This window comes from Oryctolagus cuniculus, chromosome 4, assembly GCF_964237555.1.
Source record: "Oryctolagus cuniculus chromosome 4, mOryCun1.1, whole genome shotgun sequence".
NCBI classification, from domain to species: domain Eukaryota; kingdom Metazoa; phylum Chordata; class Mammalia; order Lagomorpha; family Leporidae; genus Oryctolagus; species Oryctolagus cuniculus.
In genome coordinates, this window is record NC_091435.1 from 152,183,145 (window position 1) to 152,199,176 (window position 16,032).

Consider the following 16,032-nt stretch of genomic DNA (forward strand, 5'->3'; position numbering starts at 1 on the left):
TCACTTCAATCTGAAATCACACGTTTTAGGATAAAAGATGTAAGTTTTGGCATTTTTAAAGATGTGCCCTCAGCCTGTGAGAATGTGTGATTCTCTAGGAATGAACAGGAAAACTCTAAGCCAGAGTCATCTCTTGGTATCCCCTCAAGGAGACTGGTTTCAGGACCCCTCTCGGATAGCCAACTCTGAGGCTCAAGTCCCCTCTATATAAAATGCAGTAGTATTTGCATGTAACTTGTGCATGTTCTTCATACTTTAAATCACTTCTAAATTACTTATAATATCTAGTGCAATAGGAACAGCTGTTACACTGTACTGTTTAAGGAATAACAACAAATAAAGTCTGTACATGTTCACTACAAATGCAACTTAAAAAAAATAGCCTTGCTCTGTGGTTGGCTGAATGCACAGATGTGGCACCTATGGGTACTGGATCTGTGGACACAGGGATTGACTGTACTCACACAATTCTCCTCTCATTCTATGTTGCAGACAGACGTGGATGTAAGAGGGGAGCCCTTACAGAGACAATGGGCTGAGTAAGCCAGTGTAACGTAACAGTATTTTCTTCTCTACATAGTTGACTTAACTATTATTTTCCTGGGGATTAAATCAAGTTGTCATGTAAGCAAAGGTGATTTCTGGAGATTATAATCCGTCAGCAGAGTAATATCCTACTTAGTTTATAGCCTAGAAAAGTGGTCAGGCCAGTGCTGTGGCTAAGCCTCTACCTCTGCCTGCAGTGCCGATATCACATATGGGCGCCAGTTCATGTCCTGCTGCCCCTCATCTGATCTAGCTCTCTGCTGTGGCCTAGGAAAACAGTGGAAGATGGCCCAAGTGCTTGGGCCCCTGCACCCACATGGGAGACCTAGAAGAAGCTCCTGGCTTCAGATCGGCCCAGTTTCAGCTGTTGTGGCCATTTGGGGAGTGAACCAGTAGATGGAAGGCCTCTCTATCTCTTCATCTCTCTGTAACTCTGCCTTCTTAAAAAAAATGATAAATAAAAAAGTGGTCATAAACTGATATATTTATCTTCAGAGGTCAGGTCGGAAACTTAAGATTGCGAAAGTATGATAATTTTCTGTGCAAACAGTAAGTGCATTCAAATGCTTGGATGCATTCAATTTCAATAGAAACAATGAAAAACAACACTTAGCCAGACAAAATAGCTCTAGATGCCAGATAACTACAGGCTGCCAACTTCTGACTTCTAGCCAAGGGAACAGAAAACTCTGGAATTCAAAGGAAAGCTTTGTCTAGTAAAACGTGAAAACTCAAATTTAAAGAATACTTTCTTTGGGGGCTGGTGTTGTGGCACAGTGGGTAAAGCTGCCACCTTGCAGTGCCAGTGTCTCATATGGGCACCTGTTCGAAACCTGGCTGCTTTTCTTCTGATCCAGCTCTCTTGCTGTGGCCTGGGAAAGCAGCAGAAGATGGCCCAAGTCCTTGGGCCCCTGCACCTGCATGGGAGACCCAGAGGAAGCTCCTAGCTTTGGATCAGTTCAGCTCTGGCTGTTGTGGCCATCTGGGGAGTGAACCAGCAAATGGAAGACCTCTGTTTCTCTCTCTCTCTCTTTCTGCCTCTCTGTAACTCTTTCAAATAAACAAATAAAATCTTAAAAAAAAAAAAAGAATACTTTTGGGGCTGGCGCTGTGGCATAGCTGGTAAAGCCACCACCTACAGTGCTTGCATCCCTTATGAGCACTGGTTCATGTTCTGGTTGCTCCACTTCCAATCCAGCTCCCTGCTAATGCTCCTGGAAAAGCAGCAGAAGATGGCCCAAGTGCTTGGGCCCCTGCACCCATGTGAGAGACCTGGAAGAAGCTCCTGGCTTCAGTTCGACCCAGCTTCAGCTGTTGTGGCCATTTGGGAAGTGAACCAGCAGATGGAAGACCTTTCTCTCTAATTCTGCCTTTTAAATAAATAAATAAATATTAAAAAAATAAAGAATACTTTAATCTTCAAGAATTTTGGGCAAGGTAGGCTGTCATACAACTCCAGTTCTTTCCTTTCTGAAGTATACTGTTTATGCAGAAAGGAACAAACACCAACTTTAAATGAATTATGCTTACTCTCTGTTATGGTTCTACTCTTCTGCATTAATGGAGGTCCTTAATATATTTCACAAAAAAAGTCATTTTTAAGCTTCATTCTATGTTCATTCATAGGTTAAAAAAAAGCTATTCTTTCTTCTGTTTAAAAAGACACAAAGTAATGGTTAAAATATTTCCTTTGAATATAAAATAGTACAGCCATTTTGGACAAACTCTGACAGTTCCTCAAAATGTTAAAACATAGTTACCATACCACACTGAAAGAAGACAAGACATACTGATGGGGCTGGCACTGTGGTGTAGTGGGTAAAGCTGCCGCCTGCAGCGCTGGCATCTCATATGGGCATTGGTTCATGTTCTGGTTGCTCCACTTCCAATCCAGCTCCCTGCTAATGCTCCTGGGAAAGCAGCAGATGATGGCCCAAGTGCTTGGGCCCCTGCACCCACGTGGCAGACTTGGATGAAGCTCCTGGCTCCTGGCTTCAGCCTGACCCGGCCCTGGCCATTGTAGCCATCTGATGGAAGAGCTCTCTCTCTCTGCCTCTCCCTCTCCCTCTGTTACTCTTTCAAATAAATAATAAAAGATACTGGTATGTGCTGTAACACAGATGAACTTTAAGGTCATATACTGCCTGATTCTATTTCTATGAAATGTCTAGAATAAAAAAGTCCTTGAAGAAAGTAAATTTGTGGTTGCCTAAGGCTATAATAGCAGAGTTGGGGAGAAATGAAGAGTACTGATAGTTTATTTTGGGGGTTACAAAAGTAACTAAAATTGACTGGAATCATGGTCACAAAATTCTATAAATATACTAAGAAAAAAATGAATCGTACACTTTAAATGTGTGAACTCTAAGGTACCTGCATCTCAACAAACCTTTCACTGGAAGAAAAAAAAAAAAAAAAAAAAAGAAAGAAAGAAAGAAAGAAAAGCCTTCCTTTTTTTTTTTTTTTTTTTTTTTTTTTTTGACAGGCAGAGTGGACAGTGAGAGAGAGAGACAGAGAGAAAGGTCTTCCTTTGCCGTTGGTTCACCCTCCAATGGCCGCCGCAGCCGGTGCGCTGCGGCCGGCGCACCGCGCTGATCCGATGGCAGGAGCCAGGTACTTCTCCTGGTCTCCCATGGGGTGCAGGGCCCAAGCACCTGGGCCATCCTCCACTGCACTCCCGGGCCACAGCAGAGAGCTGGCCTGGAAGAGGGGCAACCGGGACAGAATCTGGCGCCCCAACCGGGACTAGAACCCGGTGTGCCGGCGCCGCTAGGCGGAGGATTAGCCTAGTGAGCCGCGGCGCCGGCCGGGCTTCCCTTTCTAAACACAGTGTTTGAGTTAGTTTCACATTCAAAAACTTGGAACTAAAGGACCTTAGGGACCTGTAGTCCTGTACCACCTCTTCACTTACACTTGTAAGAACTGGAGCCTCAGTCAGATTCAAATGATCTGTCCAAAGTGGACCCGAGAATCAAGAGCAGAACCGGGTTTCCTAAAAATTCAAATACCCAGTCTCTTCCACCTTACAGCACTGGATCAACTTCCACGTCTCTTCTCTCAGCTGTTTTCACAGCATTTCACCCTCTTCTTCTTGCACACTGTTTAGGAACATCATCTGAGTGATCCATTTCTTCTGTTCTCTTCAGTCAACACCCATGTATTCAATGCTGCCTTTTTTTTTTTTTACTAATTGGTAAGTCAATGTTTTCTCTTGTTTCATGAACCCTTTCAATTACAAGCTTCAGCTAAAGGCTTCTTCCCTGAAGACAAAGTACTCTACCAAGATTTGAGTGGCATCAAGTACACTGCCAGCTAAGGCCCACTCACTGTGACTGACTGGGTTACAGTCAAACGCCAACAGTCCATTAACATGCTCGGAATATTCTGAAACACACATACCACAGGAAAAAAGCATACTTCAAAGCCAACCTATCTAATTTTTATCCTGCATATCATTCCTCACATACCTTGAAGTAATCATCTTGAGTAACAAGGGAGTTTCTCAGCCTGTTCTCAGGATTAAACAGACAAGATACCACTGTCTGTATGCTTCGGTCCACAGATTTCTGAAATACAGAAGTTTTCATTACTTCTCTAAAGACTGTCTTACTCACTGTAAAACTTTTTAAAAAGTTTCATCAACATACAACATTTATTTCTAAAGAATTACACAATTCCTAATTCTTACCACCTCACTTAAGTTTTCTGCCAAACGGAAGTATTTTAGAATCTTAATGCCAGGATATTGGTTTAAAAAACTCAATTTATTAAAACCCTAGGATATTTTGCTTAAAGCTCTTTAATTCTTCCTGTTAAGATAAGAAATAGTGAATGCTAGTATTCTTTTAAAAAAATACTCAGGTCAAAACCAACTATACAACTGTACCATAAAGTACTTTTAACGTTTTTTTCAAATTTTTAAATTATGAATCAAACCAAGGAACTTTTTTCATTTTATGATTCAGTAGCTCTCAAAAATTTTTTTTTTTTTTGCAAACACTTTGATGAAGTTCACACTACAAGATGGGAATCATTCAGTGTTGTACACGTTCCTAGCACACCAACTACTTTTACATTCCTACCCATTTATTTATTTATTTTGACAGGCAGAGTGGACAGTGAGAGAGAGAGACAGAGAGAAAGGTCTTCCTTGGCCGTTGGTTCACCCTCCAATGGCCGCCGCGTCCAGCGGGCTGCGGCTGGCGCACAGTGCTGATCCGAAGCCAGGAGCCAGGTGCTTCTCCTGGTCTCCCATGGGGTGCAGGGCCCAAGTACTTGGGCCATCCTCCAATGCCTTCCCAGGTCACAGCAGAGAGCTGGACTGCAAGAGGGGCAACTGGGACAGAATCGGGCACCCCGACTGGGATTAGAACCCAGTGTGCTGGCACTGCAGGCGGAGGATTAGCCAAGTGAGCCACTCCTACCCATTTAACAAAACACATTTGAATTCAAAAGTCAGATTATTATCGTAGGAGCCCACTCTTCTGATAAGAAGAAAAGCAACTCTGCCTACTTCCGTATTTGTGTAACTAGTGCTGCGCCACTCTTGAGAATTGCTTCCAACATATATAATGTTAGGAGAACGCCATAATTAATATGTATTACTTTTTAGCTAAACAAAGAATCCTATTAATATTTATTAACATATGATCAAAGAAACAATCCAGCCATTGTGGCCAATTGCAGAGTGAACCAGTGATGGAAGACCTCTCTCTCTGCCTCTCCTTCTCTCTCTGTGTAACTCTATCTGTGTAACTCTGACTCTCAAATAAATAAACAAATCTTCTTTTAAAAAAATGAAATGCCTGATTCTCAAAGGGTCATTAATGAAAATCTGAAAATATAAATATGAAATATTAACACGAATCAATAAAATCAGATGTTTGCCTTCTGCGAGCCATTTCCCGGGGATGGAGCAGCTTCGTGAACTGAGCATTCGCTCGACAACACTTCGGCGCCTGGGTCAACTTCACTGCAGTGGTAGTTCACAGCTGCATAAGCCTACATTAAAAATGACAAAAGTAGAGGTACAGTTCTAAGTTGTACAGGTGTATTTTAAAGTTGAAATTCAATTACATTATTTCAAGTTTGAAACTGAATATTCCAAAGCAGTGAGGCAGCATTTTATTTTACATTTTTTTTTCTAGGCATCAACATAATCAGAATCAGGAGGACTCCAAGAAAAATAAATTCTAAGTCGAAGTAAGGGAGTGCCTGAAAATTATATAACCATTAACTCTATCCTTCAAACATCCAACCCTGAGGTGTTTCAGAGGTAGTACTCCCTTTTGTCTTATTCCTTTTCTTATTTAATGGTACTAATACCATTAATTTGTTTCTCTCCAACAGATGTTTTATGAGTAGCAGAACCAGCAGTAGATGCTAGGCAGATTTAATGCTAATTCTAAATGTGTATTAATATTTTTCTTGGATTACATATTCTATCAACAGCTACCAGAGCACTTCTCATATGCAGAACAGCCCTTGCTTAAACACAGGAAAACACAAGAAATAAAAAGTACTTTCCCATGGGAGCATATACTCAGTAAAACAAGAAATTAAGAAAACACAGCACATAATATAAAGAGGCACTGAAAAATATTTGTAGCAGGTTAAGTCGCTGCTTGCAAAGCTGGTATACTTGTTAGAATGCCAATTTGAGTTGTAGCTACTCCACTTCCAAGCCAGCTTCCTGTTAGAGTGCTTGGTAAGGAAGATCACAGCCCAGTCACTTGCGTCCCTGTCCCCAGTGTGAGAGACCAGGATGGAGGTTCTGACTCTTGGTTTCAGCCTGGCCCAGACCTGGCTGTTGCAGCCAAGTGGGGAATAAACTAGCAGATGGAAGATGTCTCTCCCAATCTCTGTCGCTCTGCCTTCCAAATATATCAATCTTTAAAATATATATTTAGGCTTACAATATGACAAAAGGCCTAATACATTCAATATGTACATGATAAAATAAAGAATAAGATATACTCATTTCAATTCATTTTACCGGAGGTATAACATAACTCCTTTGTTCCCCAGTAGGCCACTGTGGTGGCATCTTGAAAACAAAACAAAACAAAACAAAAATTATTCCAATATTTTTATACATTTTCACAAAGACATAAGGTAATACAGAAGCATTTATCACACTGGATCCTTTAGTTAGTTCTAATAAAGAGACCGCCACTGTGGCGTAGTAGCATTGAGCCTCCTCTTGCAGCACAGGCATTCCATATGGGCCCCAGCCTGAGGGCTGATGCTCCTCCTCCAATGCAGCTCTCTGCCTATGGTCTGGGAAAGCAGTGAAGATGGCCCAAATGCTTGGGCCCCTGCAACCTCGTGGGATACCCGGAAGAAACTCCTGGCTTCGGACTGGCTCAGCTCTGGTCATTGCAGCCATTTGGGGAGTCAATCAGCAAATGGAAGACCCTTGTCTTTGTCTCTCCCTTTCTCTGTCTGTAACTGTACCTTTCAAATAAATCAATCAATCTTGAAAAAAATAGTAAATAAAAGAAACAGAATGAAAGAAAAATATTTTCTGTTTCTAATACCTGGGATTACTGTCACCACTATATATAAACCTCACCTTTTTCTCAGTTTTCTGAAGGTGACATTCAGGAAAACTCAAAGATTGTATTTCTTTAAATTTATTCCCATAGCAAGGATCACAGGTCATAGATATGGCTTTATCTATGAGGTGAAATTCAGAAAACTATGATTTTGCCAGCTAAAATAAACACTATCAAATTTAATAAAAATTCTGAGTTATAAAAATAAGACTGATTTTATTTCATCTTATTTTCTTAGAAAAATTTTATAAAAGCCAGTCTAGATACTTTAGATATTTGATGGCAAAAATGGAAGAACAAATGTTAAAATATAGAAGGCGTTGTGGCACAGTGCTGTAAAGCCACCGTAGTGCCAGTGTGAGTGGCCGGTACTTTGCTACCCATCCAACTTCCTACTTATGCACTGACCAAGACAGCTGAGGATGGTGCCAGGACTTGGGCTTCTGGCTTTGGCCTGGTCCAGTCCTCACTGTTGTGGGCATTTGGGCAATGAATCAGTGAACAAAAGCTCTCAGTTGTTTCCTGTCACTCTTTCAAATGAATAAACAAATTTTTTTAAAAAATATGAGCCAACAAATCTTAGAAAATAGTCCTAGAGAAAAGTTCTTGTTAAGTACATTCCTGTCCAAATTATTTCATTGTTTCTAAATAATATAAAGGCCTTAATTCTAGATTTTTTTTCTTTAATTTTAGACACATTTCCCTAGTTTAAATGACAAACTACATGGGAGATTTATACAAATAAATTAAAAGCCTCAACAACATCCCGAAGTAAATCCACTTGTTCCCTCTTAAATTACCTGATAGTTATAAACAGGCAGCTGATATCCAGTGATGACCTGAACTGGTGAACTTGGGTAAGGAGGATATGCCTGAAAAACAAAGTTTACAGAAAAACTGGATTAATAAGGTAAACTTAAAAAGAAATAGGAAGGAATATTATTCCCAATATAACAAAAATATGAAAATTAAGAAATACTCATTATATTATATATAACAATGTCGAATTTTAAATGATTAACTAACTTCATAATACAAAGTATTCTTTTTGAGCAGGAGAGGAGAAAAGAATGAATGACAAGGCCGGCGCCGCGGCTCACTAGGCTAATCCTCCGCCTAGCGGCGCCGGCACACCGGGTTCTAGTCCCGGCCGGGGCTCCGGATTCTGTCCCGGTTGCCCCTCTTCCAGGCCAGCCCTCTGCTGTGGCCAGGGAGTGCAGTGGAGGATGGCCCAGGTGCTTGGGCCCTGCACCCCATGGGAGACCAGGAAAAGCACCTGGCTCCTGGCTCCTGCCATCGGATCAGCGCGGTGCGCCGGCCGCAGCGCGCTGGCCGCGGCGGCCATTGGAGGGTGAACCAACGGCAAAGGAAGACCTTTCTCTCTGTCTCTCTCTCTCACTGTCCACTCTGCCTGTCAAAAAAAAAAAAAAAAAAAAATACAAAAGAATGAATGACAAGATAAGTGACCTAAGTTTATCTCCTGTGCATATCTATCCCTACCCAGAAGTTCTTTCTTCCACTGGTGATAAGGTTCTAAACCCTATGTCAAATTAATCCCTTTGCTTGCTTGCTTTTAAGGTTTATTTATTTATTTATTTGAAAGGCAGAGTTACAGAGGTAGAGGCAAAGAAAGAGAGAGAGAGAGAGGTCTTCCATCTGCTGGTTCACTCCCTAAATGGTTGCAATGGCCAGAGCTGGGCCAATCCGAAGCCAGGAGCCAGGAGCTTCTTCCAGGTCTCCCACACAGGTAGGGGCCCAAGGACTTGGCCCATCTTCTAATGCTTTCCCAGGCCACAGCAGAGAGTTAGATTGGAGGTGGAGCAGCCGAGACTCCAACAGGCACCCATATGGGATGCTGGCACAGCAGGCGGCAGCTTTTCCTGATGAGTCACAGTGCCGGCCCTGTGTTATTTCTTTTTAAAAATACTTTTAGATGGTTTTATAATCCTTTGACAATACTATTGCATTATGTGTAGTCCTTCTATGGACTTTATAGTTTTTCTGTATTTCATTTCTAAAAATTAAGGGCAGAATACTACCTAAAACTGGAAAAGAGATAATATGGTATCACACATGTTTAATTAATATTTGTTGATTAAAAACATGTAAGCAATAGCATGAATACTCAGAATAGATCACAGCTCTTGGTAAATGTTAGGAACAAGTATGGCTTTTTCTTTCTAGCCATGTTTAGAGCAAGAAAAATAAGAAAAGACATACCCTATGTTTTAAATAGATGAAAAATGTAAACAAAAGAGAGACAATATAGAACGACTTCACTATTATTTTTTTCTGGCAAAGGCAATATCTTCAAAACAAGGAAAGTAAAATGAACTAAAAAATAAATGTTATTTATGAACAGGATAGAGTAAGCATACCAAATCCCATTCTATACCACAAAGTCACAGGGTTTACAAATACACTGAAATACACCAGAAAGTTACCCATCTGAGAACCAGAATATATCCAGAAGTCAACAATCTGTATGAAGAAGCATCTGGAAATTATTACAAATAAAGATGGCTAGAAAAATTGCTAAACTTTAAAGAACAAACTAGAAAGATAAGTGAAGAAAGCTGCCTTTAAATATTTTAAGAATCACTGTATGGAGGGGAAAATATGTTCTATGTGGCTAGAGGTCAGTTCTTTTTTTTTTTTTTTTTTTTTTTTTTTTTATTATTATTTTTTTTTTTTTTTTTGACAGGCAGAGTGGACAGTGAGAGAGAGAGACAGAGAGAAAGATCTTCCTTTGCCGTTGGTTCACCCTCCAATGGCTGCCGCGGCCGGCGCGCTGCGGCCGGCGCACCGCGCTGATCCGATGGCAGGAGCCAGGAGCCAGGTGCTTTTCCTGGTCTCCCATGGGGTGCAGGGCCCAAGCACCTGGGCCATCCTCCACTGCACTCCCTGGCCACAGCAGAGAGCTGGCCTGGAAGAGGGGCAACCGGGACAGAATCTGGCGCCCCGACCGGGACTAGAACCCGGTGTGCCGGCGCCGCTAGGCGGAGGATTAGCCTATTGAGCCGCGGCGCCGGCTAGAGGTCAGTTCTAAGACAAAGGTTTGGCCGGCGCCGCGGCTCACTAGGCTAATCCTCTGCCTTGCGGCGCCTGCACACCGGGGTTCTAGTCCTGGTCAGGGCGCCGGATTCTGTCCCGGTTGCCCCTCTTCCAGGCCAGCTCTCTGCTGTGGCCAGGGAGTGCAGTGGAGGATGGCCCAAGTGCTTGGGCCCTGCACCCTATGGGAGACCAGGATAAACACCTGGCTCCTGCCTTCAGATCAGTGCGGTGCGCCGGCCGCAGCTTGCTGGCCGCGGCGGCCATTGGAGGGTGAACCAATGGCGCAGGAAGACCTTTCTCTCTGTCTCTCTCACTGTCCACTCTGCCTGTCAAAAAAAAAAAAAAAAAAAAAAAAAAGACAAAGGCTTACCAACTGTACAGAAGCAGACTTCGGCTTAGTGTAAGGAAAAACACGAAGAATGAGAGATTTCTAGCAAAAGTCAGACTACCTATCACTCGAAGTATCTAAACAGGGACTATATTACCACTTATTGCTGCACTTCCACAGATGGTAAAGACTAGATTGAATGAACAGGAACGTAGGTAATTCTCACCTGAACATACTGAGTTATTGGATTCATCATGGTTGGAGGCTGCATGTAAGTTTCAGTGTTTGGGTTACTCCACACACTCTGGAACTGTGGTGGTGGAGGAGGATTAAAAACCAAAGGACGTGGCTGCACATGATAAGCACCTTTTAAGAAAATAAAAAAAAAAGAAACTTATTTTTAGTTCTCTGAAAAATAAAACATCAGCAATTTATTTTTTTACTCACATAAATTTTGTTTCCTGATTGCAGGGCCCAGTTTCAGCTTTTTACCATGGAAATTTATCTGTGACTGAAAATAAAACAGTAACAGACACTAGAATCAATTTTCCAATCATTACTTCCAACACTTGTGAACATCCCCAAAGTCCTCTAAAGTTCCTACTAGAAGAGATCAGAGACGGGGGCCAGCATTGTGACAAAGCAGATAAAGCCACAGCCTTTTTTTAAAAAATAATTTATTTATTCACTTGAAAGTCAGAGTTACACAGAGAGAGAAGGAGAGGCAGAGAGAGGTCTTCCATCCGCTGGTTCACTCCCCAGATGCCCACAATGGCTGGAGCTGTGCTGAGCCGAAAACAGGAGCCAAGAGCTTCTCCTGGGTCTCCCATGTGGGTGCAGGGGCCCAAGGGCTTGGCCCATCTTCTACTGCTTTCCCAGGCCATAGCAGAGAGCTGAATTGGAAGTGGAGCAGCTGGGACTTGAACCAGCACCCATATGGGATGCTGGCACTGCAGGTGACCCGCTACGCCACAGTGCCAGCCTCAAGCCACAGCCTTTGACACTGGCATCCATACTGGTGTGGGTTCAAATCCTGACTGCTCCACTTCTGATCCAGCTTCCTGCTAACAGCCTGGCAAAAAGCAGTGGAAGATGGCTCAAGCACATGGGAGACCTGGATAAAGCTATGCCTCTTGGCTTAGGTCTGGCTCAGCCCTGGTTGTTGTGGCCATTTGGGGAGTAACCCAGTGTATAGAAGATTTCTGTCTCTCCCTCTCTCTGTAACTCTTTTAAATAAATAAATCTTTATGAGAGAGAGAGAGAGAGTGAGAGTGAGAGAGAGAGAGAGAGAGAAACAGTGATAAAAATACATCAAACCAAAATTTGTCAACTTTCCCCTTTACTACTCCAATCAGCTGTCAAGCAGAATTTGATCAAAAAGCTATCTGGCGCCGGCGCTATGGCACAGTGGGTTAAAGTCCCAGGCTGTAGCGCCGGCATCCCATATGGACACCATTTTGAGTGCTGGCTGCTCTACTTCTGATCCAGGTCCCTGCAAATGCACCTGGGAAAGCAGCAGAGGATGGCCCCCGCATGGGAGACCCGGAAGAAGCTCCTGGCTTCTGATCAGCTCAGCTCCAGGAGTTGCAGCCATTTGAGTAGCGAACCAGCAGATGGAAGATCTCTTTCTCTCTCTCTACCTCTCTCTGTAACTCTTTCAAATAAATAAAAAATGTTTTAAAAAAAAGCTATCACCTTGGCTCTAATTCTTCCTATCTCTAGTTCTTGAAGCTAAATACCCAATCAAAAATACAACAGGTTCTGACATGTTATGCAAGCTTATTCTAAGTTTGGATTTGAATGTTGAGTGTTATCTTCCTCTGCATGTTTCACAAGACTGAGCATGTTCAGAACTTACTAAACACTACATCAATGAGCTAAATAAGGAATTTCCGCATACGAAGATTACTTACTTCTACAATCTTCTGCACGTCCACGTCATTATAAAACGAAACAAATCCATAGCTAGAAAGATAGATAAATGAAATGTCAAATCATCTTTGTATAGTAAATGGTTTATAATATCTAGTATTCTATGAAATAATAGAAAAGATCATGATAAAAGGTAATATACTGTGCTAAATATTTGTGAGATGTGATAGATCCTCTATAAACACTACTACTTTCCATTTTTTAAAACCTAATCTATGTCAGAATGTATTAAGATTAAGGTAGCATGAGAACTCCATTTCTAACATAACAGTCCTATAAATATGAATTTAACTTATTACCTACAGCAAGAGGGTTAAAATTTAAGATTCTGTGAAGCATGCAAAGAAATAATTATTTGATAAAATCAACTATCCACTTGTGTCAAATAAAGAAAGGAAATACAAACAGGAAACTAATTATTAAAGAGCTGGCAACAAATTTTTCTCTACTACAAGAAAGAAATTAACAAAGGAACACATTTCATTCATATGTCCGGATGCCAGACTTTAGAATTCAGAAATTTTTGGCTGGCGCCACGGCTCACTAGGCTAATCCTCTGCCTGCGGCACCGATACCCAGGGTTCTAGCCCCAGTTGGGGCACCGGTTCTGTCCCGGTTGCTCCTCTTCCAGTCCAGCTCTCTGCTGTGGCCCGGGAAGGCAGTGGAGGATGGCCCAAGTCCTTGGGCCCTGCACCTGCATGGGAGACCAGGAGAAGCACCTGGCTCCTGGCTTCGGACTGGCACAGCATGCTGGCTGTAGCAGCCATTTTGGGGGTGTGAACCAATGGAACCTTTCTCTCTGTCTCTCTCTCACTAACTCTGCCTGTCAAAAAAAAAAAAAAAAATTCAGAAATTTTTGGTAATTTAAGGTGAACGTTAATTTTACTCACCCTTTGGACACACCAGTTCGATCCGTGATTATCTTCACTTCTTTAACAGAACCATATCTAGCAAAGAAACTTCTAATTTCAGTTTCATCCATCTATGGAAAAGATTGAACTTCAAAAGTGAAAATTCAGCATTTGAAACTTTAAATTCTACTATAAAGGGGGGTTTTATGATGTGAATTATTTCCTCCAAGTATCCCCAAAGACCTGTAGCTCTTTCTCAATGGTATTTTTAGCTCCTTTAGGTTAAACACAAAACCAATTCTACACAAAATACAGAAACCTTGAGTGTGCAACAGAACCAAATTTCCATTACTCCCAACGTATTTTAAAATGTAAATGAACTATGAATACAATACCCTGACATCAATTCCACCAACAAAAACAGTGTTCGGCATGATTTTGCCTTCTGGTAAAACATAGCCTTGGTTGGCTGTAGCTGATGAGGACTGGGTGCCGGCCTCTCTGGAGATGGTTGAGTTCGCAGTCTCAGAATTTGCAGCAGACTGTAATACGGAGAGCAGACATCATAACTAGATACGTAGACAACATTCATACATAACGTGGAATGTAATTTTTGTATTTAAAGTACAAAATATTTTACGTAAAGTAATTATGCAAATTACTTTATTATGAATCAATCACTAATCTTAGTTCAGACGAGGTTTTACAGGCACTCGAGGGTATGGTGCTTGCTTAAGCTTAATGCTGCGCATTACTTCTTGTACAATGCTGTGCAAGACTGCTTGATTTTATGTTTTGTGAGTTGTAAGGAAATACAAAGTTCAGATTTGTAGAAACTAGTTATTAGAAGTATCCTGTTCTACACTGATAAATTTTAATTTTACTGAGTATATTAATAAAAAGCATGGTAAATCTTTTGGAAAAAGTAAACAAAAAAGCTGCATTAGAAAGAAAACAAGCATCAAAGTTTCAAACCAGTATGTTTTACTTCACCTTCCTACTCAGCAAAATTAATGTGAATTTTCTAATTTTAACATCCCTATGCTAGTATGCCTGATTTACTTAGGAAATAGATCATGAAAACATTATTGCTCATAAGCACAGCTCCTGCTAAAAAACCAGGGGAGAAGGGCAGAGAGAGGGGAGTATATAATCCTCTTCCCTGATGTCAGGGTGTTCAAAGCTTCTTTTGAAATCGCATTTTTTCTCTTGAATAATACGAAGACATTTCCACTGATAATTCTAAATTTCACAGTGGGATAAGACACAAATAATACCATCTTCATTTTCAGATAAGGCAGTCCACACTATAACTCATTATTTTTCTGGATTCTGATCAAAACTCTTTTTAATCTTCCCAGAATAAATTCTAAGGTTAATGTAAAGTTTTCTGAAGTAGTATTTATAGGTAATACACAGGGTTAGAGAAGCAGAACAGCATAAGGAAACAAAAAATGATTTCACTGGGGAATCTATGTTCATATTCCTTGCTAGGTTATACGCCACTTTTACTGCCAGCTGTGTATCTCAGAGCAAACTGCTTTGAGAATGAATGAGGTTAACATCTGTGAATTCATTTTGTAAACTATAAAATGGTATGACAGGATATGTTAGCATGTGGTTATTTGAATTTATTTTTAATAGATTGTTGTAAAAAGTTTCTCTCCTAACTTTACTTAATTTTAGCTGACTTATTTTGTAGATAACTTATTGACAACTATCTGGAACTTCAGGAAACCACTTTCAGATGTAGCCACCCATATGAAATTCATTTATGAAGTAAAATGATTACAAGAGGTAAGTATGAATGACTTTAAGGAAGAAAAGCTGTTAGACATATACCTGTTTATGAAAGAAAACCAACACAGACAAAAGAACCAATTGATGTACCTTTTTTAAAAAGGAAGCATATACTTCTTACAGTAATTGATACGAGACAGCAGAGAGTTCCTGTGGCTAGAAGCTACTGATAAACAACATTCTACAAACTGTTCTACTACTTAGAGATGAAATCAAAACTGTCACATCACCAAAACTGACTCTTTGACTTTTCTCTATTCATCTGTACTTGCTTACTCTTGCTATTTTGTGTTTCTCTCTGAATTCTTCCTAATTCTTTCCTATAACTGTAATTGGATTCTGCCTGATGATGAAGCAGCAAATAGTAAAACTGCTCCTATAGTGTTTCCTTTCATTAAAAAAAATCTTAACTTATTTCCATTTTATTTGAAAGGCAGAGAGACAGATCTCCCATCTGCTCCCCAGATGACCTGCAACAAGCCAGGAGGACTGGGCCCACCTGAAGCCAGGAGCTGATTCTGGGTCTCGCACACGGGTGGCAGGGACCCAAGTACCCGAGCCCTCACCTGCTGCCTCCCATGTGCACATCAGCAGGCTCGCTAGTGTACAATGCAGCCTAACTCTGCGCCAAAGGTCTGCCCCTGAAATTGTCGACTTTCTCATCAATTGTCCCTTCGTTTGTGGATGAACTTTGTACACACCTTTGCTGGATAAATAAGCTATAGAATCACCTATCTCTGCCCCCATATTGTACATACTTTAGTTTAGAGGCGTTACTAACTGGCCAGATTATAAGGAGTTATGATAATGTGTTGATCCTTATGTTGAGGAAGATTTTATATCCCAGGAGCTTTTGGTCACGTTTGAAAGAATTTTGTGTAGCCACAGCTGAGACACATTCTTGTTATCTGGCGGGCAGAAGTCCAGGGATACTACTAAACATCTCGTACAATGTAAAACACTG

At 41.2% G+C, this 16,032-nt stretch overlaps 1 protein-coding gene across 4 annotated transcripts in view; it reads right to left on the bottom strand.

The window, feature by feature from the left end:
* DAZL (deleted in azoospermia like) overlaps window positions 1-16,032 on the bottom strand; it is a 54,243-nt gene that overhangs the window by 35,014 nt on the left and 3,197 nt on the right. For all 4 annotated transcript variants that reach the window (XM_051818496.2, XM_051818495.2, XM_051818494.2 and 1 more), the window contains exons 2-10: window positions 13,664-13,810; window positions 13,308-13,399; window positions 12,399-12,450; window positions 10,933-10,996; window positions 10,712-10,851; window positions 7,904-7,975; window positions 6,542-6,592; window positions 5,434-5,547; window positions 4,014-4,112 (exon numbers count right to left, since the gene is read on the bottom strand). In XM_051818496.2, coding sequence (XP_051674456.2) covers window positions 4,014-4,112; window positions 5,434-5,547; window positions 6,542-6,592; window positions 7,904-7,975; window positions 10,712-10,851; window positions 10,933-10,996; window positions 12,399-12,450; window positions 13,308-13,399; window positions 13,664-13,810 — 831 coding nt within the window. The remainder of the gene's footprint in view (window positions 1-4,013; window positions 4,113-5,433; window positions 5,548-6,541; window positions 6,593-7,903; window positions 7,976-10,711; window positions 10,852-10,932; window positions 10,997-12,398; window positions 12,451-13,307; window positions 13,400-13,663; window positions 13,811-16,032) is intronic.